We start from the raw sequence: 25,230 nt of genomic DNA, 5'->3' as shown, positions 1-25,230 counted from the left end.
GGGCTGAATGGCCTGTTCTCATTTAGATTATTCTAATGTTATTAAATTAATTTGTGGAAACAGCAGATCACCCGGTGTCATCTATTTGCATAGTATAGCATTTACATGAATATTATAAAATAAAATAAAATAAAATTTAAGGATGACTTACATTTCAAAAGGACATTTCTCATCATTAGATTCTGTAATTTGTAGTCTGGAGCTTCATTCTCTGTGTAGACAAACAGAAAAGTAAAGAATCTTAGCCTCTCTAGTGGACAAAAGACAGTTTCTCCATGTCCATTAAGGTCTCTCTCTTTACTGATGGATGCCATCACACTTACCAGTCTCTGTGGTTTTCACAAACTCCAAGCAGCTGGTTCCCTGAAGAAATCTCTTTAACTTAGAAATATTTTTCTTCAGAGTCTCAGGAAACAAATCTTTATTAATAACAAAATTCATGAGGTCCTCATCTTGAGGGAGAACAAAGAGAGTTGGACATTTCTATATGAGGGAAGAAGAATGAACTTGAACAGAGAAATTCTAATTGGTGGACAAAGCATGTAACACACACATCCTGGTGAAGCTGTAGCGTTACCTGAAGGAACTGCACTTGGTCATCTATCTGTAAAAACTCTGCCATTTCCCTGTCTGTTCTCTTCAGCATCTCAATCTCCTCCTCCAGTCGTTCTATGAGCTCTTCAGATTTTCTCACTTCTATCTTCTTGTAATCAGTAATCACCTCAGTAATCTCAGATTTCAGCCTCGTAAGGGACTCATGCAGAGATGTGATGGTCTCCTCGTGTTCCCGCAATTCTTTCTCTGAGAAAGCCTGTACAGAAAAACACCAGAATGTAATCTGTATGTTAACAGGAACTTCAACCTCATAAATTAGATTTTTATACAATTTTAATTGATTTTTAAGGAAAAAAAGAAGAACCAAATGAGAAACATATAAGATCAACAAGAAAGGAAAGTTCTCAACCTGCCAGAGCTCACTTCACCCCAATGGGAAATGGCAGAGAGAAGAAAAAACGGGGCAGTGCTGCTGATATGCACATATCCTGATTACAGCAGAATAAGTGCAATACCTTTTTCTATAGATGTTGTAATGGATGAAATGGAGAAATTAACATGAGCATGAAAGTTCGAAAAGAAATCCATCCATCCATCCATTATCCAACCAGCTATATCCTAACTACAGGGTCACGGGGGTCTGCTGGAGCCAATCCCAGCCAACACAGGACGCAAGGCAGGAAACAAACCCCGGGCACACACACACACACACACACACACGCACACACACACACACACACACACCAAGCACACACTAGGGACAATTTAGGATCGCCAATGCACCTAACCTGCATGTCTTTGGACTGTTGGAGGAAACCCACGCAGACACGGGGAGAACATGCAAACTCCACGCAGGGAGGACCCAGGAAGCAAATCCAGTTGTGAAAAGAAATCTGTATATATAAAAGCCAAATACCACTGACTCACTCATCATAAAATCTCCCGAACCATGAGGACTTGGGGCTTGAAATTTGGCATGTAGGTTACCCTTGGCCCATAGGTGCTCGCTAAGAAACGGTTTTAAAAATTTCATGGTCCAAACGCGTTCTGTCTGTATGTCTATCAGTTTTTCACGAGAGACATACTTCTGGACAAAATCTGGTTGTTTTCTATAATTTGCTTGAACTTTCCGTTTGATTTTGCAACTTCTCTCATCGCGTTAAGTACCATAGTTCGCTTGGAGGAAACCAATGTGTGTATGTAAATCCAAGAGAGTGGCTGTGGGCCGAGAGCAGGGGGGCGGGGCCTAACTCATTCACTCGCCAGCCTCCGTTGGAGTCGCTCTACATCTCGCCACGTGTTGGAGTGCACCTTGCATCCACTTAGCTAGCGAGACCTGTTTCTTCAACAGATATTATCATCTACAAATTTGTTAAGGAGTAACGTTTGACGTTTTTGAGAGAGAGATCAGAGCTACGTGTGTTTTACAGGGTAGTCAGAGCTGAGCACGATCAGATACAGTGCCAACGTCTATTGATTTTTAAAGTTTGTATTGTTTCATTACTATGTGGGCGCAGCCACAGGGTACAGCTAGTAAGTTATAAAATAGATTTCTTTAAGGCATTTAGAAGACATAGCTCTTGACTTTTGCAGTGAGATGCCAGGTGAATTTTGGCAGGTAAAGGAGTTACTGAGATGAATTTCTTAATAATGGATGAAAAGAAGTATGGTGACAACTCAAAAAAAAAAATAGTCGTGGAGGACTAGGGTACAAGAATCCATATCAAGCAACAGCGAGGTGGAAATAAAGATTCAGCAGGAGGACAGGACCAAATCGTATGAATAAAACAAGTTACTTCAAGAGAGGATAAATTGCAAACTGGGTCAGGGGTTAAAGCCACGAAACATCATTTCAAGGGAATCATGTATATTGGCAGTCGATATTGATTAATTTAATTATTAGAGTATTTGGAGCAAAATTTGACTTCTTTGAAAACTGAACCCTAGCTCATGGAAGAAGGGTCCAGATCTGAATCCCATTTGACAGAAATATATGCATCACAGAATAAATAAACTAATAATTTTTATCTCCTGGGTTTATAAGTAATTTTAACAGCAACTATCGGTAAAACTCACCTTCACATACTGCACAGTTGTTCTCATCTCAGTTAATTTTTCCTCTCTCATCTGAAGTTTATTTTCAATCATTTTCAGTATGTCCCTTAACTGCATCTGTTTGGAGAGAGAACATGTTAGAGATGTGTTTTTGTCTAATTTGTTTCAAGCACTGTGGCCCAGTGGCTAAAAAAAAGGACAGCTGAAGCTTTTTGGATTTTCTAGATCGTGTGGTTTAAGAGACAAAAACAAGAGACAACATCAGAATTGGAAGGACTGAATAGAAGACATGGTGCGCATGGACTATAAAGGAAAGAACCTAAAGACTAAACAAAGGAAAAACATCTGATACTCAATATAAGTGCTTCAGAATGCCAAGTAAAACCTTTTGCAAATATCCATCCATGCTTCCATTTGTTACTGATTTAGCTTAAGTCGTTTCAGGATCTCAAGGGCTAAAGCCTATCCTGACATCATCAGGTGCAAGTTAGGTATGGTGTATGAAAAGAAACAAGGGCAAGTCTGTTTGAATGAATGAAAAGCAGAGATCAATTAAGGCTCTTCAGCCTTCAGCTTAAGCAGCTGAGAAAAACTTTACTTGGTAATGCAGGACAAAGTTTTATAAGGTTATTCACTTTTGAAACTCCAAAGAACTGGTCACTATTCTCCTGGACACATGAACACTGAGGACTTTCAGTACACAAATTATTCAGCAAAACTGTGTGATGAAACTCTATCTATCTATCTATCTATCTATCTATCTATCTATCTATCTATCTATCTATCTATCTATCTATCTATCTATCTATCTATCTATCTATCTATCTATCTATCTATCTATCTATCTATCTATCTATCTATCTATCTATCTATCTATTGTTGTACATGGCTGGGGGTCAGACCCGGCCGGGACGCCTGGAAGGACTGGGTCGTGGCGTATTTGTCCTCCGGGCCATGGATTCCAGTCCAAACTCAATCACCCAGAGTCCATTGCATGCCCCATTTATGATGTATGATCAATTTATTTCTAAAGAGCTGTATTAATGACAATGCTTACAGAGTTATTTCATACAGTGATCCTTGCAAAAGATGAAAACTTTTTCTAAGGATTGTTCATTGAGTTGGCATTCATGTAAGCCGATACGTTTGTGGAAAAGGAGGTCAACTGTGCCAACCACATTTTTCTGCTTCTATCTATGCATCTCTTTGGAATTCTTATCTATTTCCCATTCTTTAATCACACCATCCAACTGTCAGGGCTGGATCAGGCCTGCCCAAAATTATCTCCCTCGTTGCATTACCAGGGAAAATATTTTAGGTGATGTCCATTGTTCTGGAGTGGAAAATCCTCAGTTTTTGAGACCAAACACTGCTTATATTGTTTTCATTTTTGCTCAAATGAACCAGGATGAACTGAATTTATATGACTCTGAAAAGCAATTTATCTACAGAGCCAGTTCACATTTAAAGTATTTCTGTTTCATATATTCTCTCGGTATTACACCAGTAATTTTTAACCTTAAGGCAGCTATTCCAATCAGTTTATAACCTGAGAACAGCACCATTTCCTTCCTTTAAAGTAGCTGCAGTAATTTGGGAAAAGAAAGGAGACCAAGATCAGGAGTGCATCGTTCAAAAAGCATTACACTGCATCTTGATTGCCACCAACTGCTGAGGATGCCCTAAATTTGAAAATCCATCAAGGAAGCCTCAAGTGTGCACCTTCCATTTTGTGAAATGAAGCCAGCAGTCTGATACTCCTGTTTCAAACTCCTGGTTCAGTAAGATCAGGCTTGTATGTCTGTCTGTATGTATGTATGTATGTATGCATGTATGTATGCATGTATGTCTGTCTGTCTGTCTGTCTGTCTGTCTGTCTGTCTGTATGTATGTATGTCTGTATGTATGTATGTATGTATGTCTGTATGTCTGTATGTATGTATGTATGTATATAAATATGTCTGTATGGCTGCACATTGGTTAATGCTGCTACCTTACAGCCCCAGAGTCTCATGTTTGAGACACGTAGTGTGTGTAGTCTGTGTGTTTTTTTCCTTCTTCACCTCAAAGCCATTTGATTCTTATCTTGAGATGTTGCAATTTTAATTATGGTAACTTGGAACCAATGCATGTTCCTGGCACCTAATGATCACAAGGCTCTCAGCTTACTTAGTGTTTAAATTTATACGGCTGTTTTTTCAGGTGATGACGATGTCAAGAGGGTATCACAATGATTTGATTCATGACAAATCACATGTCAGCATCCCATTGATTGATAGCTTTTATGTGAACTTACATGTCTAAGTATTCATGAGCCAAAGAGCGACAGACATTATTAGTTAGGTGAGTTGCTCAGAAGTCAGATACAGGAAAGTTTTTATATGACCCCACCAGAATATTTATGCCAAAAGCTTCACTCCTTCAGGACACTATTCTGTTGTATCTCTTCAGCTTTTAGCTCCATCATCTGGTTATTTTTTAGCACTTATGAACACCATCAACCCTCCTAGCTGTGTATAACAGCATGTCAATAATAGCACCTATGATGTTATACGGTTACAAGTGCTGGCAAACACATGGCAGTGATGCACAGGGTATCCCCAAACATGTTATAATCATGAGATATACAAAATATGCAACCAGTTAAATAATTAGACAAACACACACAAAATAAAGACTACAACACTCGGACCTCCCCCAGTTCTGATAGTACCTGCTTTGCCTTTCTCTCCGTCTCCATCTCCACCAGCTCGTGATTCCGGTGTTGATCGGCCGCACACTGTAAGCAGACGCACTGCTTATCTGTTCTGCAGTAGAGCTCCACCATTGTATTGTGCTCTGCACAAAGTCTCTGCTGCAGGTGTCCAGCTGGCTCCACCACTTTGTGTTTCTTTAACGCTTCGCACTGCCTGTGAGGCTGGATGTGAGTCTCACAATAGAAGGCCAGGCAAGTTAAGCAGAACTTAATGGCTCTCAGCTTCCTCTTGGTGCACACATCACACGCCACATCTCCCGATCTCAGGACATTCTGAGCTTCTATCAGCTGCTGATGCTTGGACTTCTTTATGACTTCAGCTAGTAGGATGTTTATCTGAAGATTTGGCCTTGGACTGAAGTTCTTTCGACACTGAGGGCAGCTGCATGATGCATTCGCATCCCAAAATCCTTCAATGCACATTTTACAAAAGTTGTGCCCACATGCAGTAGTTACTGGATCCTGCAAGATCTCTAGACACACACAGCAGTTAAATTCATCCAGATGAATGAAGGCATCAGGCTCCATCACTGCAAATCACAGAGAATGAGGTCTTTCTGAGATCCTGAAAATGTTACTGAAGATAAAGGAAAAGTCCCTTACCAGGTTTCCTGTTCCTCGTGAGGCGGAGCTTTGCTTGGAATTTGGTTGCTCTGGTGACTCGTACTGCAGTTTCACAATAAAGTGACGTGAGCTCGGCCTTAGTGAGGAGCTGATGGAGGATTTTTTTTGCTCATGTAAAATTGGAAACCCTATCTGTCTACACTAATGTTACCAAAACACAAAAAGTGTGCTTTTGGTAAGAGGAGGGAGCTGTCACCAGCAGTCAGGCACCTCACTGCAGTCGAAAACCAGGACAAACCTGTTTGCTCTGAACTTTCATCTTCACTGCTTCTCATAATTTGATGCCATCATAATCTGATGGACTTGTGTCCCCTCCGGTGCTGCTGCTGATAAGTGACGTTAGTTGTGTTTTCAGAAATCTTGTGATATTCGGGGTGGGAGGAGCTCAGGCTTTGAATTGTTCAAATGTGATTTTATGAGGGCAGGAGAAGACTTGAAGTCAACAGGCAGTTTGTCACAAGACTTGTGGATGTCTCAGACCTCAATGTTCTTGTTACAAATTTGAACCGAGATGATGTTCATTTGATCAAATGTTTGAACAACCCTGTAGAATCGGAGAATTATATCTGGAGAGAGGTGAACTGCATTCTGGAAAGAGCTGAACCCCAGTTTACTGCTTATGCCATTGTTGCATGGTTTTATTTCATATTCTTCTTCAATGCTTGTTCAAGCTTCTCATTATGAAAATAATTACAGCAAATAATTGAACTGAATGTATCCGTCCTTTGATGTTTGAAGTAAGTGGAGTGATGCATGCTGAGGTGTGATGTGAAGGACCATCATGGGTTCTCTGAGTCCCTGTCTACTCACATTGATTTTAAACAAGTGGAGACTTCATTTCAATGACAGACAAATCTACTTTGCTGTTATTAGTTTTATTAGCAAATTTAAAGTGGTCTGTTTTGAGTTGTGTGGTTGTGTGTGCGTGTGTGAGAATGTGCTGTGACACACTGGGGCCTTGGCCTGGTGTTGCTTCCTGACTTGCCATAGATGCTACCAAAATAGATGATGACCCTCCATGTCCCTAAATTGGAATAAGGAGGTCTGAAAAATGAATGAGACAAGGACTGACTCCTGGCTTGTGGCAGTTATAAAGAGTCCCCTTCTCATAAGCCAAACTGTTAATTGTAAGAAGTAGGTCTAAAAATTGAAATGAATAAATAACCAAATGATCTGTGCCAAGTAGATAATCTCTAGCAGTTAGGTACTGGGATAAATGTGCTGAATGAATGAATGAATAATCGATCTAGGACTATATCCACAACTGCTGCCTGGTTTGTGCCAGTTACTGCCAGATAACCTCTGGCTCCTGGTAATCATGCATTGCAATAAATGTTTTTTGAAAATTCAATAAATGAATGAATAATAGTCACTGTATGCCCTTTGTCTTAAAGTCTTTTTACGTTACATTTTGCAAAGCAATATTACATGCTAAAGAATATTACCCAAAATGCACTGCAGCTTTACATAATTACACCTGTAAAAGATCCTTTCTCAACTGCTCAGATTAGCTGGTAAAGCTGTTAGCCCAACCAGTTTCTGTCTATTTCCTTGAATTTCCCGGTCAGGAGTACACACACACACACGCACACACACACACCACAGATGTCTTCGTCCTTAAAGCCAGTAAGGAAATTCCCAGAAGAGAATTTTTCTTCCTTTTTGCTTCTTATTTAATTACTTTTGACTGCTGCTTTGTCAAATTTATTTTTGTTCACCATAGTAAATTAATATCCAGGCATAAACAAATCCTCCTTTAAAGAATGGATGTATCAGCCTGCCTTTATTTTAAATAACACTCTTCACAGTAAGGACTTTACAAACCAAACATGAATAAAAAGCAAAGTCAAGATCATCAGGTGCAGAATAGACACATTGAGACAGGCAGCAACTGTGGTCATTGACATTTGGGAGAAGTGGAATCTGTTATTTAAAATAGTATTTTTTAAGATATTTTTGCATTTTTTCTTTTTTTACATGCCAGATAAGTAACAGAAAGATTATTTATGAACAAAATAAAACATACAAAAAAGAGGTTGCCAGAAAAATTAACATTAAGGGTTGATTAAGAGCTGGAGAATACAAAATAACAAATTAACCAGCAAAATTTTTTTTTCCTTTTTTTACCCCACTGGGCATATCTAAATATCACAGGTCAGGTGACTTGTATACAAACCCAACTTCCAAAAAAAAACATCCCATTTACCTCAGAAGTCGGAGCTGGAAATGATGTCACACCCGAGTTGACTGTGTTCCAGTGAAATATTCAGAAAATAATATGGGCAGCTGCAGGAAACCCTTTGTTGCGCTTGCTCTTTTAGTTGTTAACAATGCATTACGTGCGGTCACACACGTGCACTCGGGAGACAACTTCAAGGCTTATAAAAATGTAATTACACTCCCAACCAGGGGCTGGCACTGCTGCCGAAAGCCTTTTCTTTTCCACTTTCAGCAGAAGCAGTGATTGACAGTCGCACCCCCTTATGACATCACTTCCTGTTCCTGACCATCTGAACCCCCCTGTTCCTGTTCTCCCGACTGAAAAATGGCTCCGTCGCTATCTTGGAGCCGGTAGGAGATTGACTCACGTCTGCAGAGACTAAAACTTAATTTACAATTATACAGGGATCGCTACGGTGCCCCAACTCTTTATCTCTGTTTCTTCTTGTCATTACAGGGGTATTTTGCACATCCACAGATAGATGTTGGACAGCACTGTGTGTACGATTGATTTAATGAGACCCAAATAGAACACGGAAGAGATAATGAACAATATAATACTACAGCTTTCACTAAAGTTTGTGGTGTATGTTACCATTTTGTACAGATGTCATGATCTGAAGTCAGATAAATATGGAATTGACAGACCAGCCCCGAGTTGCAAATCTGACCTAAGGGACTTGCCAGTTGAAAATTCCAACTAGGAACTCAAAAATTCTGACTTGCCACTTTAAATAGAATGGAGCTTAAATGAGCAAATCCAGGAAAACCTTTGTTGTGCTTGCTCTTCCAGTTGTTAACAATGCATTAAGTGGTATTTCGCACTTCCACAGATGATGACTGTTTATGACTGATGTAATGAGACACAAAGAGACAGAAGTGCCAAGTCAAGCAAAATGACAACTTTTATTGGCTTACTAAAAAGATTACAATATGCAAGCTTTCAAGACAACTCAGGCCCCTTCTTCAGACGAGATGGCTAACACAGTACAACACCCTAGTACTAAAGAAGTGCTAATAAACAGTATAACATTACAGCTTTCACAAACTATTTATGCACAGTGCAGCCATCTTTTATTTTGAGATTGAGGTCGATGAAGTAGGAAATCTGATCTGTGGAGGAGTTCCAGTTGAAAGTTTCTGACTGCACAATTAAATGGAATGTGTGATAAGTTACTCAAGCACAACATCCAAAGGCGACTCTGTCTGCCAATGACTGACTTCCCCATTCCCAGCTCATTGCCCTCTGGGTTGGCTTAATACTCTCTGCTGATGTGTTGGGAATGTGTCTCAACTGTTCTGGTTTGATTCCATATATTTTCTTTCTTTTTTCTTTCCTATTGAATTCATTTCTGTAACTAGTTCAATGCTTTAAGTTGATTCTGAACGTGCAAAATGTATTTCATATTTTGGTACAATGGCATTTTTGCAAGCAGAAGTGGAGGAGTGTGATAGCGTCATTGTGACGGTTTAACGGACAACATCATGCACTTTCTGGTTGTCTAAGACTCGGAATACCAAATAACAAAAGACTGAGCCCCAAACCTCAGACACAATCTCACCCAACACAAGTCTGAGTTCAAGTAAAGGGTATTTATTTATCAAAACCACGATTCCAATGATCACTAGACAAGAATAAGATATATGATCAATTTCTTCTCTCCTTCTATACTCCGAGTGATTGTTGCTTGCTGCCTCTTGACTCTTGAACTAGACTCGAGAACTGCTTTGGGTGTCATGCACAAGTCCACTGGTGCACTTCCAGGTATTTTGGAAACAATGCATTTCCAAAAGTCAATTCCCAGCATGCATTGCAGGTGTCCTATGTGGCTTCAGCCCTGAGGAACACAGCCAACTGCCATGTGGAGGAATGAACTGCTCTGCTTTAAAATACCATTCACTACACTTGAACAAACAGTCATCTTTCCCTACTTCTGCTATTTATGGTGAAACTCTGAGTGTGTTATTTTATTAAATATTCACACAAGATGGCATGCACTGATTGAGGAAGTATTTTCCATTCAGGTCTCTTCTTCAAAACCACTGGGGAGCTAAGTTAAAGCTTTTGCAAGTTTGAAAACATCTAAAACACATTAAGTTCACCTGAAATGAGCTGCACCATCTATCCACCTTTAAACCAAAGGAGGACTGTGGATGCTGGAGCCATTCCAGAAGGCATCAAGCATGAGGCTGGAACCACCACTGGATGGTGTGCCCTCAGGTACACACCACACCAACTAACCTAACAGGTATAACTTTAGGATGTGGGTAGAAAGCTGGGAGATCTGGGAATAACATCCACCTAGAAGAATGCCCAAACTCCACGTAGGTAGTGCCCTGGCCAGGATTTTAAACCAACCTTCTGCAACTGTGAGGCATCAGGGGTAACCACTGTAACACTATAAGATGAAAAAACAACATTGAAATCTCTAACTCTTTATCATTTGTGCTCCCTTTACCAAAAGGTACACAACTGAGGAGTTACCTTGTCGATCTTGACAAGTGCTCATCCGTTTTCCAGTTCTTGATTTTCTGCCCTCACTTGTTACCCTTTCTTATTAGTCCCATCTGAAAATAAGACCCCATTGTCAGAAGATAATCCTCTAGTCTGAGCTGTGTTGACAGTTACTGACTGGACTGACTGAGTTGGCAGATTGTTACGCTGTCAGTAACCCAGAAACCTGCATAGAGGGGCTCAGTAAACTTTGCCTTGAACGTATGCATGAGGGTGATAGTGTTAGTCACTTCATAAAATTCCAGAGTGCCATTGTTAAAATCCACATACACACCTATTCTAGAAGAGCGTGGGGAGGAAATGACGATCTCTTTGTTATTGTGCCAAGCAGAATAATGGGAATCATAACAACATAAGCTCCAGGACTGGTCATTACGTCCCAGGAAACATTCATCTTCCACTCCTTTCCTTTTGATTCCTTCATATGTGACTCCTATAACAGTCCCGTCTCCAGTCCATTCCACCTCCCAGTAGCTCTGATTCCCAGACAGAGCCTCCTTGCAGAGAACTTGAGGCACACAGTCAAATCGGTTTGAGTGGGGTGAATATTGGGTATCATCCCAGCCAAACGTCACCTTCTTGTGCCCATCAGAAAAAAGAAGAAGATCATTTGCGGTGCTGAGATCGAGTGTAAGTTCACAGGAATCTGAAGGGAAAAAAGAGGGCGAGAAATGGAAATCAGAGGGGGTACCTTATGACACTTAAACATATAATAGGGGACAGGAACTGCATGATCATATTTTTAATTTATCGTTCAATGTTGTATATGTTGTATGATGTCGTACTCATTGTCTGTGACCTCTTGTCTGTTTGTGGAGGACAGGCAGATACATCACAATAACATGTAGCTTGAATTTGAATCTGAGAGTGGTGTGGGGTGTGCTGGTGGCTTACATTTACCCAAAAAAAAATCAATTTGTTCAAACATCTTCTGATTGTAAGATCTTTATTGCTTCATTTATCGAGGATCCTGTCACTACACACCTCAGTGCCCCATTTCTCGTCAACTTTGCTCTTTGTCACTCCCTCCAAGGGAACACATGGTTTGGATAGAATCTCTGCATATATCACTCATATTGTAGCCTGGATGAAGGAACACCATCTCCAGCTCTGCCTGGAAAAAGGTGGACCTTCTTGTTATCCCAGCTCATTTGCCTATTCAGCACTCCATATCTGTTCACCTCGGCTCATTACTGCTAACAACTGTCAAGTTCAGTGGCAATGTTTGGTTGGTGCTAGATGACTAGCTGTCTTTCAGGGACCGTGTTGCTATATCCTCTCCATCTTGCAATATCTGACAGAATAAGCAGCACAACTGTGGTCCAGTCTTCGGTCCTGTCTTTGGAACAGTATCTGCTGGCATGTGTCACCAAACGGCTGCAGATGACTCAAAATGCAGTGTCACATGATCTGGTGTTCAATCAGCCGAGGTGGGCACATGTCTCTCCCCTCTTCAGATCACTACACTGGCTTCCTGTAGTAGCACACATTATGCTCAGATCTTTGATGTTTGCCTGCAGCTTAATTAATGGGTCAGCACCTCTGTAGATGGAGACACTTGTGAGGTCCTTTCCTCCTTCTCAACAACTCAGGTCTGTTGATGAGCAGCATCTGGTGATGCTACCTCTGCTTCACATCAAATCTCACACCTAACCATTTTTATGTGTAGCTCCTTGCTGGTGGAATCAGCTGCCCACCTCCTTTTGAAATTCAGACTCCTTCAATGTGTTTAATAAGCATTTGAAGACTCTCTTCTTTGGTGAATTTCTGTGTAACTGATTTTAGCTGTTAGGTGGTGTTTGTAACCTAGGAAGTGTAACTCACTTGTATTTTGTTCCAAGCTCTTCACTTGTGATGATCAATTTTGTGACATTGTCCTGTGTGACGGATGACCGGCTATGGACTCCGGTCGCCACCCCCAGGCCGCTAGGAGGAGCCCTCCGGACAGCATATTCGTGCCCCGAGTTCCAGCAGGGCCTCATGGACTTTGTAGTGTTGTGACACAGCCCTGCTGGATACCTTAGGGGCCGCCAGGAGTCGCTGTAGGGGGGCTAGTGGGCTCTTGCATGCCCTATAACCCGGGAGTGCATGTCAGTCACGTGACTGGAGGAAGCGACGTGCTCCCGGGATGAAGAAGACTGTTTGCCCTGACCCGGAAGGAAATGGACTTGTGGGTTGTGCTTAGAACCACTTCCGGGTCAGGAGCTATAAAAGGACTCTGGGAAGCCCAGAACATTTGAGCTGAGCTGGGAGGTAGGAGGGCGAAGTGTCTGGGAGTGGAGGATTGTTTATAGTAGAGAATAGTTTATTGAGTATATGAGTGTGGTGTGTGGAGTGCTTTGTGCACATTATAATAACAAAATAAATAGTTATTGTATTTTTACCTGGTCTCAAGAGTGGTACCTGAGGGTTCAAGAGGTGGCTCAAAGCAATATCTGCTACACCTGTCACACCACTTGTAACTAAACAGCCCCCCAGTCTAATGTTTACTCGAGTATGTTGACCTCTTTTGTAAGTAAATGTATGTAAATGTACTGCTCTTGACATGAGGGGGCTTTTCTGAGTCTAGCACAATTAATCGCTTATACAACCAACCAATTTTCGGTGTCCTGATCACAGTCCCAGATTAGGCTGCGATTTATTGATTTTACATTTTTTCCCCCTGTGGCTGGATAAAGTAAGTGGACAAAATATTTTATCACTACAATTTGTTATCGTCAAATGCTCATTTAGTTTTCCCCTTATGGAGACAATGGACTTCGATAAAAAGCAGTCGCCCAGGTTTGCATGAATGCTAAGTACACAGTCATTTTCATCTAAAGTTCACAATTTTCTTATATACGAGGGACATTCAAAAAGTTTCCACACTTTTATATTTTCGTTGGAAACGGTGAAGGCAGGAGGAGTAGGAAATGGGCATTAAAAAGTTGGTACGACGCTGGGAAAATTGTATCGCAAAGCAAAGGTGACAATGTAGAAAAGTGATATAATTTGCTTTTGAAATTCTTAATAAACAGAGTTAAAAATAAGTGCGGAAACTTTTTGAACGTCCCTCGTAGATGGGCCAGTATAGTCAAGATGATTATTATCTTGTGTCTTGTAATGTCATCATTCATTTATTTTGTTTCTTACATCTTAAATGAGGACACAGACATGACAAACCAGCCATGTAACTGACTGCAGAAGAATCAACTTGCAGGCTTTTAAGATAACAAATGAATTGCATCCTTGTATCCTCATCACCTTGAAGTCCTCTATGGAGAAACTCTGCTTGTGGGGGAATTGGAAGTTTTGCTCCAAATTTAAGTTTGTGTGAGTTGATTCGCTCATGAGAGTGTTGTTAACACATGCATTTATTACAAGGTAACAGTTGTTTTATGTATATGTTTATGTGTTTGATACACATTTTATGTTTAAAGTTTGATTTGATATACTTTGATAATCACTGAGGGGAAAATGTCTTTCCACATAACCTTTGGAGGTCAGAGTGCAGGGTCAACGCCAGGAGTGATTATTAGGTGAAGGGTCTTACTCAAGGGTCCCTTCAGGCAGTAACGAGATTCGAACTGGCATTCTTCCAGATAATAACACAGATCCATAGCCTCAAAGCCACCACTCTGGGGTGGCTGAAGATGAGATGAAAACATTAAGTTCTAATAAAGCAAATTTTGCTTATGATGAAACAAAAACTTGTTTCACAATTTCTTTAGCAAAGCTCTTACGTTTTTCTGCAAAACCAATTAACCACAAATCATTGCCACTACTGACATGCTATGTTACATAAAATAGTGTATTCTCATTGATCGTGTTGAAGTTCAAGTTTTAAAGAGTTTTTTATGTTTAGGAACTTCTAAAACAATACTGTGATGCGTATTTCACTGTAAGCTGGATAAAGCAGTCAAACGGGAAATTTTTAATCTTGAGGTCAACATTTTCTTGTCCTGCTCAGCACACAGAGATCTAATACCACAATCTTTTGTTGATTGAGGAAAACAAACAAACAAAAAAAGAACTAAAAATCTGTCTGGTGTTGCCCCTAGGGTGGCGCATCTGAGCCCCAAACCCCAAACACAAGTCTCAGATTCACAATAAATCTTTATGTAACAAAGTATCTTTCCATTGTTTTTGTTTGCTCTCTTTCTATTATTTATTCTTCCACTTCTCTCAAAGGAGTGTTGCTATTCTTTGCTCTTAACTCCGACTCCGTGGGCCGGGTGGAGAGCTCTCTTTTAATTTCAGATCCGGAAGTGCTTCCGAAGCTTAATCTATTGCCTCCAGAAACTAATTGCGGGCCAGGCAGGTCCCTAACAGTCCTTATTCTGTGTGTATCTGACAGCTCCCCCTAGAGGCCTCCACAGAACATGGCAGGCCTCTGGGACCGCAACTTATGTTTTGTCCTGCGGGTGACCATATTGGGGCTCACCAGATGGGATACTGCCTCCCACTGTAATTGGAGGGAGCTCTGCCCATAGAAGGCAGTCACCCACTGTCCTGACCTTCTAGGTACCCAAGTCCGACCACAGTGTCATCCATGGTAGCTGGGATGCCAACCCCGGTTGTAACTGCTGATGCAGCATCTTTCTGTGTCCACGTCCTGGCATGGAAGACGAAAATCATCATTCACCTACTGACCTTCCTTTACAATGGCTTTATGGCTAGGCAAGGAAGCAGAATCCATCCTGGTTGGTCCCTCACACCTGCCTAAGCTTCTTTCAGTTCCCTCTACAAATCTTCATGCACAGGGAAACAGTAATGTAGATAAGAAAGCTTGACATTTTGAATATATTTTTAAAAATATTTTTAAAACTTACGTTTTAAAAGAATGTTTCTGTCAATTGTGCTAGACATAACAGAATTTGGGACCATGTATTCTGCAGAGAAGAAGAAGACAATGTCTGCATTAGTCGTGAAGAACTGGTTATTTTCAACTTCTACCATGAGGTTTCTCACTTACTCTTACAAAAGACTGCTGTATGTATGAAGTCTCCCAAACTCACCACTATTGCTGATATTCACAAACTTCCAGCAGCTGACCTCCTTTAAACACTTCTGCAGATTTGATAGATTCTCCCTCAGATCCTCAAGGAAGAAATGTACATTTATAGCAGTGTTGGTTGTTTCTTGACTTTCAGAACAGGCACGCACAGTTGGGAACTTCTGCAGGAGAAGGAGAAAAAAATTGAGAGAGGGACAATTTTGTGTTTAAAGATCTCCTGGTTTCCTTTAGATACAATAATGTTACCTGGAGGAAATGGATATCATCGTCTGTCTGTGAGAGCTCTACCAACTCAGTGTTTCTTCTCTTCAGCTCCTCAATCTCCTTCTCCAGTCGCTTTTTGAGCTCTTCAGCTCGTTTCACTTCCGTCTGCTCATGATCTCTGACCACTTCAGTCACCTGGGACCTCAGCCTCTCAATGGACCGAAGCAGAGAAGTGAAGGTCTTCTCATATTCTCGTATTTCTGTGTCAGCAGATCTCTGATTAGAACATAATTTGATTTAGTCTCATGTTAATTGAATTTTATTAGCTTCAGTCATGTTAACTCAATAAAGCTCTGTTTAGACAGAGTAAACTTTCTGTAATATCACTGTCACCACACAATGTCAATAATTCTAACATTGGATCCACATGGAATAAGATATGTCTAGAAAAACTTTAGAGATAGGTGTGTCTTCTGTGGTGTAGGAGGAGAACGGGCATCCTGGATAAGACAGGGAAGAAGACATTAAGGAGGCCAGTATGACAACGCAGACGGATTGGCCGGCGGAACAAATAATTAACTTACACATGGCCGATGTAAGTTAATGGAGGGACCAGAAGAAGCCAAGAGTCAGGAGTGGTTACATCCCTCATACACCAGGTGGCAGTGGTCCTTACATGCCAAACTAGTTGGGATACCCACAGGTGTGTTTGGGAGATGAAGTCTGGAAGTGCAGTCCTGTCAGGGTCCCTGGGGACTGAGAGTGGGTGCTGTTGGGGGAGGACCTCCCTACTTTCCTTATGGCTCAGAAGGGATCCCCGGAGGCATCAGAAGCATTCTTGAGTCAATATAAAAAATCGGAAGTACTCTCCCCTAGAATTTCTTATATACTCAGATATGGGGATGGATATTTGAGGAGTAAACCGCAAAACAATGATTGTATTTTTTTATTATGTATATTAAAGAACCATCAACAGCAAATCAAATTAAATTAATACTATATTGAACAATTATTATAAAAGTAAAGTTGAATAAATTGGACTCTGCAGCTGCACGAATAAAAGGTAAAATACCACTTCTAGTGAGCGGAAATAGCTCAAAAGTTGATAGAAATCTACGTTTTATACTTAATACTTGTATGCAAATTTTGGTTGACCTAAGTGAAAGCGTACTCAAGTTTTTGTTTTTACACACACACACACACAGACACACAGACATAGTTCCAAAAATGGTAATTTTGGACTCAGGGAAGTCTAAAACATTGAGATTCATCAAAATCTCAAAATGGAATTTTTGGACAATTACAACACTTTCCCTATATTTCATAAACGAGAAAGTCAGGGAGGTCTAAAACGTCGAGATTCATCAAAATCTTAACATCGAATCTTTGGACGATTACAATAATTTCCCTATATGAGAAATCTAAATTTTGTACCTAATACTGGTATGCAAAATTTGGTTGATCTACAGTAAGTTAAAGCGTACTCAAGTTATCGTGTTTACACACACACACACACACAGACAGACACAGATAGATGCACAGACATAATTCCAAAAATGGTATTTTTGGACATAGGGAAGTCTAAAATGTTGAGATTCATCAAAATCTTGAAATGGAATATTTGGACGATTCCAATTTTTTCTCAATACTTTGTATATGAGAAAGTCAAGGAGGTCTAAAACGTCGAGATTCATCAAAATCCCGACATCGAATCTTTGGATGATTACAATACTTTCCCTTTACTTTGTATACAAGAAAGTAAAAAGAGCCCGCTGCCTTACATATACGAGTCAGAGTCAGGAGGAAGTGGGAAAGACTCATCTGTAGGATGGAAGGAGGAAGATTCATTGTGTTATTATGTAACCGGCTTGCTGTTGGAAGGAGAATAGGAGAGGTGCTTGAGAAAGGAATAAAAATCCTTTATTTTATCCTATCAGCTTGTGGTGCTTTAATGTGTGTCCTGTTTGGGGTTCTGTAGGGCCCCCTGGTGGTCACAATGTTTTTGCAATGTTGTTTCTTCAAAACAGCCACATGTTTTGCAGGTACTGTACATAACTGTTGCTCCTCCATATAACAAGAAAAAATTAGAAAATACTTTTGTTGGTATAATTCATTAATGAATTCAATTGTAATTGACAAGTTAAAAGCAGGTTTTGTTGTTAAGCGTTATCCAGATCTAGAAGGCTCAAGTGGTTTGTTTACCTCGATGCCACAAGCACAAGTCCACTGTTAACAACACTTTGAGTTTATTTACTGACACAAATCCACTAATCTAGCCCTCTGTCGGACCCCCTCTCACTTATACAGTTTTTTGTCATATTGAATTCTTTCAGTCACTCAAGTCAAATTGCATTGCCTTGCAGACAAAAGGAAGGAATTAGAAATCTGCAGTTTCTCTAATTTGAAAATTGCTATGGCAGAAAAATAAAACTGCACCAGAAATTAACGATTCTGTCTGCACATCCAGTGTCAGCTCAAGTCTGCCTTGGCCGCATAGATGCCCAGCTTTAGGAAGTGAATGGGATGCTGTACTCTTCTCACACCTGCCATATGAAGTTATTCTCTGTGGCACTCACCTTCAGCTGCGCTATTGTCACTGTCACCTTTGTCAGGGTCCTCTCTTTGCTCTGGACTTTCTCCTTAATGTCGCTGAGTGAGGTCAGCAACTGGGCCTGCGTGGAAACACCAGAATACAAATGAGAGATTTAATTAACTTGGATCGATGCTCAGTACAAATGATTGCCAATCTTCATGTAAAAAATGTATCTCTAGGAGAGAATTTTAATAAAATCCTTGATTATTATTTTAAGACAGAATAGATTTTAGCTAAATTTCATGTTCAGATTTATTTTTGTGATGAGGGTACAAAAAAATTCTTACTGTGTGTCTCCCACAATATAAACAATTGACAATGAATACAAGAAATACAACTTTAGATGGCACATAAGTCTTATTAGTTTAAAAGGTGCACCAAATACCTTCTGGGGGAACACGCTGAGCTAACATGTCACAGGTGCTCCAGCATGGAGAACTTTGCATAAACCAGAGTTAAGCTTTTGGGGCTACTGTTAGAGACTCTAGCAAGTCATTTTTATATTTGGAATTTCTGTCTCAGCTTTATCTTGGGTCGAGCAAAAATGGCTGTGGTTATTATGTAAATGAGCATTACAATCCTGTAGATGGCAGCAGAGTACCAAAGCAGAAATAAACAGACTACAAAAAAGGAGCTTCAGGAGAAGTAGTTGATGCCAGTACTTACATAGAGAGGAATACAGATGAAGAATAAGTGCAATAAAGTTTACTTAATGAATCCTCAGTTTGCTCCTATTTAAGTAAAGGAACAAACACATGGTACCAATAATGGTACTGGCAAAAGATTCCACAACTTTGAGTTGAAGAAGGATACCAAAAAAGGGGAGTTTAAGATGATAACCCAGAAGTACAAGTAATTGTTAAGATAATGATGGAAAGATGAATTTGCCTTAGACAGCAAACAAGAAGCATGGACAATTGTGCAGCAATTTCATTATGTTTTAAAGGGTGTGGTGTTCTTCCATTGATTTAGATAGATAGATAGATAGATAGATAGATAGATAGATAGATAGATAGATAGATAGATAGATAGATAGATAGATAGATAGATAGATAGATAGATAGATAGATAGATAGATAGATATGAAGGAAAGGGGCTTGACTGCTGAGGAGATGCATGACGGAACTAGAGAAGATGATCAAGAACCTTGATCCCTGTGGGAAAAGAAGAAGATAATGATGATGATGATGATGATGATGATGATGATGATGATGATGATGAAATTGTCCTTCCATTTATTTACTTAATTAAAGTGAGAGAATATGATGGGTCAGTGGTTCATGCACCAAGGAGAGTCCTGACACCACCTAAAAGTTGGCTAAAGCAGGAATTAAAATGACAGCACTACCAGAGTCATAAAGAGAGTAGAGGACCTTACAGAATGAGTTAACTTGACGTGTGGTAAAAAATCAAATTGATATATATATGTGTATATATATATGTGTGTATGTGTGTGCGTGTGTGTGTGTGTGTGTATGGATAGTTTCTTACGAGTCAACAACAAATGTGACAAATGTTCCTATTGCAGTTGAGCAAACATGATTACCTTCTCTTAAAAGTAGTGATTTGAATTTTGATTCACTTTACTAATCAGAGTCTTTCGAACTAAATGTGTAAATTGATTGATTCATGTGATTCATTTCAAGTTTGGCATATACGGAAATTACTGGGTTTGACTGGTCCCATCTGATTGCATAACAAATATATATATATATATATATATATATATATATATATATATATATATATATATATATATATATGTGTATAAGTAATACATATACAGGTGCTGGTCATAAAATTAGAATTTCATGACAAAGTTGATTTATTTCAGTAATCCCATTCAAATAGTGAAACTTGTATATTAGATTCATTCATTACGCACAGACTGATGTATTTCAAATGTTTATTTCTTTTAATGTTGATGATTATAACTGACAACTAATGAAAGTCCCAAATTCAGTATCTCGGAAAATTAGAATATTGTGAAAAGGTTCAATATTGAAGACACCTGGTGCCACACTCTAATCAGCTAATTAACTCAAAACACCTGCAAAAACCTTTAAATGGTCTCTCTATCGAGTTCTGTAGGCTACACAATCATGGGGAAGACTGCTGACTTGACAGTTGTCCAAAAGACGACCATTGACACCTCGCACAAGGAGGGCAAGACACAAAAGGTCATTGCTAAAGAGGCTGGCTGTTCACAGAGCTCTGTGTCCAAGCACATTAATAGAGAGGCGAAGGGAAGGACAAGATGTGGCAGAAAAAAGTGGACAAGCAATAGGGATAACCGCACCCTGGAGAGGATTGTGAAACAAAACCCATTCAAAAATGTGGGGGAGATTCACAAAGAGTGGACTGCAGCTGGAGTCAGTGCTTCAAGAACCACCACACACAGATGTATGCAAGACATGGGTTTCAGCTGTCGCATTCCTTGTGTCAAGCCACTCTTGAACAAGAGACAGCGTCAGAAGTGTCTCGCCTGGGCTAAAGACAAAAAGGACTGGACTGCTGCTGAGTGAATTTTGCATTTCCTTTGGAAATCAAGATCCCAGAGTGTGGAGGAAGAGAGGAGAGGCACAGAATCCACGTTGCGTGAGGTCCAGTGTAAAGTTTCCACAGTCAGTGATGGTTTGGGGTGCCATGTCATCTGCTGGTGTTGGTCCACTGTGTTTTCTGAGGTCCAAGGTCAACACAGCTCTCTACCAGGAAGTTTTACAGCACTTCATGCTTCCTGCTGCTGATGAACTTTATGGAGATGCAGATTTCATTTTCCAACAGGACCTGGCACCTGCACACAGTGCCAAAGCTACCAGTACCTGGTTTAAGGACCATGGCATCCCTGTTCTTGATTGGCCAAAAAACTCGCCTGACCTTAACCCCATAGAAAATCTATGGAATATTGTGAAGAGGAAGATGCAATACGCCAGACCCAACAATTCAGAAGAGCTGAAGGCCACTATCAGAGCAACATGGGCTCTCATAACACCTGATCAGTGCCACAGACTGATTGACTCCATGCCACGCCACATTGCTGCAGTAATCCAGGCCAAAGGAGCCCCAACTAAATATTGAGTGCTGTACATGCTCATACTTTTCAGTTGGCCAACATTTCTAAAAATCGTTTTTTTGCATTGGTCTTAATTGATATTCTAATTTTCTGAGATACTGAATTTGGGACTTTCATTAGTTGTCAGTTATAATCATCAACATTAAAAGAAATAAACATTTGAAATACATCAGGCAGTGTGTAATGAATGAATCTAATATACAAGTTTCACTTTTTGAATGGAATTACTGAAATAAATCAACTTTGTCATGATATTCTAATTTTATGACCAGCACCTGTATTATTTGACGTTGTCCTGATGCCGTACACCAAGCAAGATAACAAGTTTAAGATACATAATTAAAGTAAGACGTTTCATTACGAGTGAATGAGAATGTGCAACTTGTAATGATTTGTTTGCGAATCAAATCCACTTGAATCGTTAGTCTGATTATCGGGTAGTGACTTGTTCACGAATCAAATGAGTCGCGACTCGCTACTCACGAGGTTCTTGTGCATGCACTTTAAACATCAACCGACAAAACGACAGTCGCTGATGACGTCACGCAGGAGCGCTCCCGAATGGGTTGCTATGATTCACTGAAAAGAGACTTTCAAACAGAAGGAACTGTTGGAGAATCTCTTAAAAAAGTTTGCTCGAATTGTAGGAGCACCTGAAAGACATTTGTTGTTAATCCTGTAAAAATCTATATTTGAAATATGTGTAAATGATGTAAATGCATATCGATGAAAGGTTTAGTAAATGATAAAACACAGTTTGTTTATTTGAAATGAGAGAGGATGTCGTGATAATGCGAATGAGCGCACAAATCCTGAAGATGGCAGCAGAGTACCAAAGCAGGTATAAACTGAATATAGAAGAGCTGCTTCAGCAGAGAAAGTTACAACACCGAGGAGACCTTCTTTAAAAAGACAATAATATAGAAATTATGAACAATATTTACAGTTTCCACATACATCATTTAAAGAACCCAGTTTGTTCTTCTTTTTTACGTAAACAAACACAATGGTCATTTTAAAAGCAAGAAGAACTGGGTAAAAATTAACCAACCACTGACACTTTATTATTGTTATTAAAGTATGCATTCATAGAAGGTCGAATTTAATGTTATAAACTAAATAAAAATATAGACGTATTTAAATACATTTGGAGTGTAAATGATGTTTCATGCCCTACAGAAAATGAATGGTAAAATGTGAGTAGAACACCTGAAAGTTGTGAATGTTTTGTATATTTTATAGATTGGTTGTAATGTAATTGTAAATTAATGGTCTTTTTAAATATGACTTAGACACCCCCTTTAGCATTAATTTTCCCATTGTTGTTCTTGTTCTGATTTATTTTAGTCCTCACAATGACCCTGCTGCTCCTCCACTTTACCTGCCTCTCAGTCCTCTCCATATCAGGCGTCACCGTGTCGTGACTCTTGTGTTCAGTCGCCGCACACAAATAGCAGATACACGTCTGGTCAGTCCTGCAGTAGATCTCCACAGCCTTCTGATGCCTCAAGCAAAGTTTTCGCTTAAGGTCAGCAAACGGAATTTCCAGCTTGTGTTTCCTCAGGGCTTCGGACACCCTGTGAGGTTGGATGTGAGTCTCGCAGAAGGAGGCCAGGCAGGTCAGACAGGTCTCTACGGCTCTCGTCTTTGTGCCGATGCACACATCACAGAGAACATCCATGGGGCCGATGGAGCTTTCCTGAGGACCTGAGCTGAGGTTAAATTTATTTAACTCCTCGACTACTTCAGCTAGAATGGTGTTTCTTTGAAGAATGGGCTTTAAGACAAAGACCATCCTGCACTGTGGGCACTTGTACATTCCAGTTGAATCCCAGTAGTCTTCAATGCACTGCTTGCAGTAGTTGTGTCCACAGGCAGTGGTCACCGGGTCCCTCAGGAGTTCCAGACACACGGAGCAGGTGAACTGATCGTGAGACACTGAAATCTTTGCCTCAGCCATTGTGTTCTTGCTAAATATTGAATCCGGTTTAACAACTGTGCTCAAATGTCCTTCCTGTAGTTCTTAAGGTGGAGACTGAAATCTGAGCCAGCAGACCATAGACAAACAGTGGAGAGGCACGACAGGAACAGAGAACAGCCTCCTGTCATAAACAGAACTGACTGTAGCATTCTCTTCAAATGAGCTGTTCATAAGAATAACATGAATGAATTTACATGGTACTGGCTGAAATGGATTAGTGTCCATTATATGTTAGCCTCCAGCTCCTAACCATAGAATACATTTAATGGTTGGACTGCCATGTGACTGATTTAACCCTAAATTGAATTAGTCAGACCCAGAAATGGATGTAATTTGGCACAGTATTTAAATTCACAACACCAAAAACCTGTGGCTCAAATGCTGGTGACTAGTGATGAGTGACTCTCCCACTGAATTTGTTTCACCTCAAGTCAATTTCAGCAAACTCTGAGAAAGTGTTTGCTGCTCCAGCATCTGGAGCAGTCTGGTTTTACACCTAAGAAGTCTACTATTGACCATATCTTAGCACTGAGGGTTCTCTTCGAGCGAAAACGTGAATATCAGTTGAATTTCTTTGAAGCATGTCGATTTTCATAAAGTGTTTGACTCAGTTGATCGTGCTGCCCTGTGAGACATCGTAAGAATTTGCAGGAATCCCCCCAAGGTTGCTGGATATAATAGCCAGTATGTATGCTGGTACTGTGAGTGCTGTGCAGATTGGAGGCAGAACCTCTGCATTTTTTCCAGTTAATTCTGGGATTTGTCAGCAGTGTGTCTATCTGTGAAGAGAGTGTCAACCGTGTTGAGAAGTTTACTTACCTTGGGAGTGACATTCATGTCTTTGGTGACTTTTCCTATGAAGTCAGTAGATGGATTGGGAGAGCACTGGGGCTCATGAGGTCCCTGGAAAGGGGTGTGTGGTGCTCCCGATATCTCTGCAAAAGGATGAAGGTCCAAGTCTTTAGAGTCCTGGTACTTCTTGTTTTGTTAGATGGTTGTGAGACATGGACACTATCCAGTGACCTGAGATGAAGACTGGACTCCTTTGGTACTGTGTCTCTCCGGAAAATCCTTGGGTACCGCTGGTCTGACTTTGTGTTGCTCATGGAATCCTGAAAGAAGCACATTACCTGCATTGTAAGGGAGTATCAGTCAAGGCAGTACGGCCATGTTCTGATACTTTTCCATCAAGTCCATTTTTGTTAATCAGGGAACAAGTTTTGACATTTCATCTATGGAAGTGTGGCTTTCCTATATCAGTGAAGAAGAGATCCCTCGATTAGCTCCGTTGCTAATATCTCTCTTGTTCCGGCAGTCAGTTTTTCAGTTTTCTCAGTTCTTCACAGATTTACAATTATATTACTGTATTTTAAAGAGAATATGAATAGCTCAAGAGTTTTTTATCCTCATCATCTCTTCAATAACCTCACTCATGATTTATTTGGACTATTTCTTTCTGGTAATGGTGTAGCTTTTAATAAGATCAAAGGAAATTCCAGAAATGGAAAACTCAAGCATCCATTTCTCATGGATAGATTCAGTCTAACAAAGTATGTGATGACTAACATTATTTGCACCCAACTCTGTTTAGGTGTGTCACAGTAAAGTGGACGGTTACTTATATAATCTATCACCCTTCATCGATCTATCTATCTATCT

At 40.1% G+C, this 25,230-nt stretch overlaps 1 protein-coding gene across 1 annotated transcript in view; it reads right to left on the bottom strand.

Annotated features, from left to right (window-relative positions):
- The window catches only part of LOC114662982 (uncharacterized), a 70,111-nt gene extending 46,531 nt beyond the window's left edge, over nt 1-23,580 (bottom strand). Inside the window, exons 1-11 of the mRNA XM_028816735.2 lie at nt 22,972-23,580; nt 18,501-18,596; nt 15,967-16,200; nt 15,722-15,881; nt 15,536-15,595; nt 10,843-11,370; nt 5,324-5,895; nt 2,632-2,727; nt 578-811; nt 324-483; nt 152-211 (exon numbers count right to left, since the gene is read on the bottom strand). Of these exons, the coding sequence (XP_028672568.2) occupies nt 152-211; nt 324-483; nt 578-811; nt 2,632-2,727; nt 5,324-5,895; nt 10,843-11,370; nt 15,536-15,595; nt 15,722-15,881; nt 15,967-16,200; nt 18,501-18,596; nt 22,972-23,550 (2,779 nt within the window). The 5' untranslated portion in view covers nt 23,551-23,580. The remainder of the gene's footprint in view (nt 1-151; nt 212-323; nt 484-577; nt 812-2,631; nt 2,728-5,323; nt 5,896-10,842; nt 11,371-15,535; nt 15,596-15,721; nt 15,882-15,966; nt 16,201-18,500; nt 18,597-22,971) is intronic.
- Between the last annotated feature and the right edge of the window lie 1,650 nt (nt 23,581-25,230).

The sequence above is a fragment of the Erpetoichthys calabaricus genome, chromosome 12 (assembly GCF_900747795.2).
Source record: "Erpetoichthys calabaricus chromosome 12, fErpCal1.3, whole genome shotgun sequence".
Lineage (NCBI taxonomy): Eukaryota > Metazoa > Chordata > Cladistia > Polypteriformes > Polypteridae > Erpetoichthys > Erpetoichthys calabaricus.
Note: the sequence above shows the minus strand (reverse complement) of the source record. Positions and strands in the feature narration are given on the sequence as shown.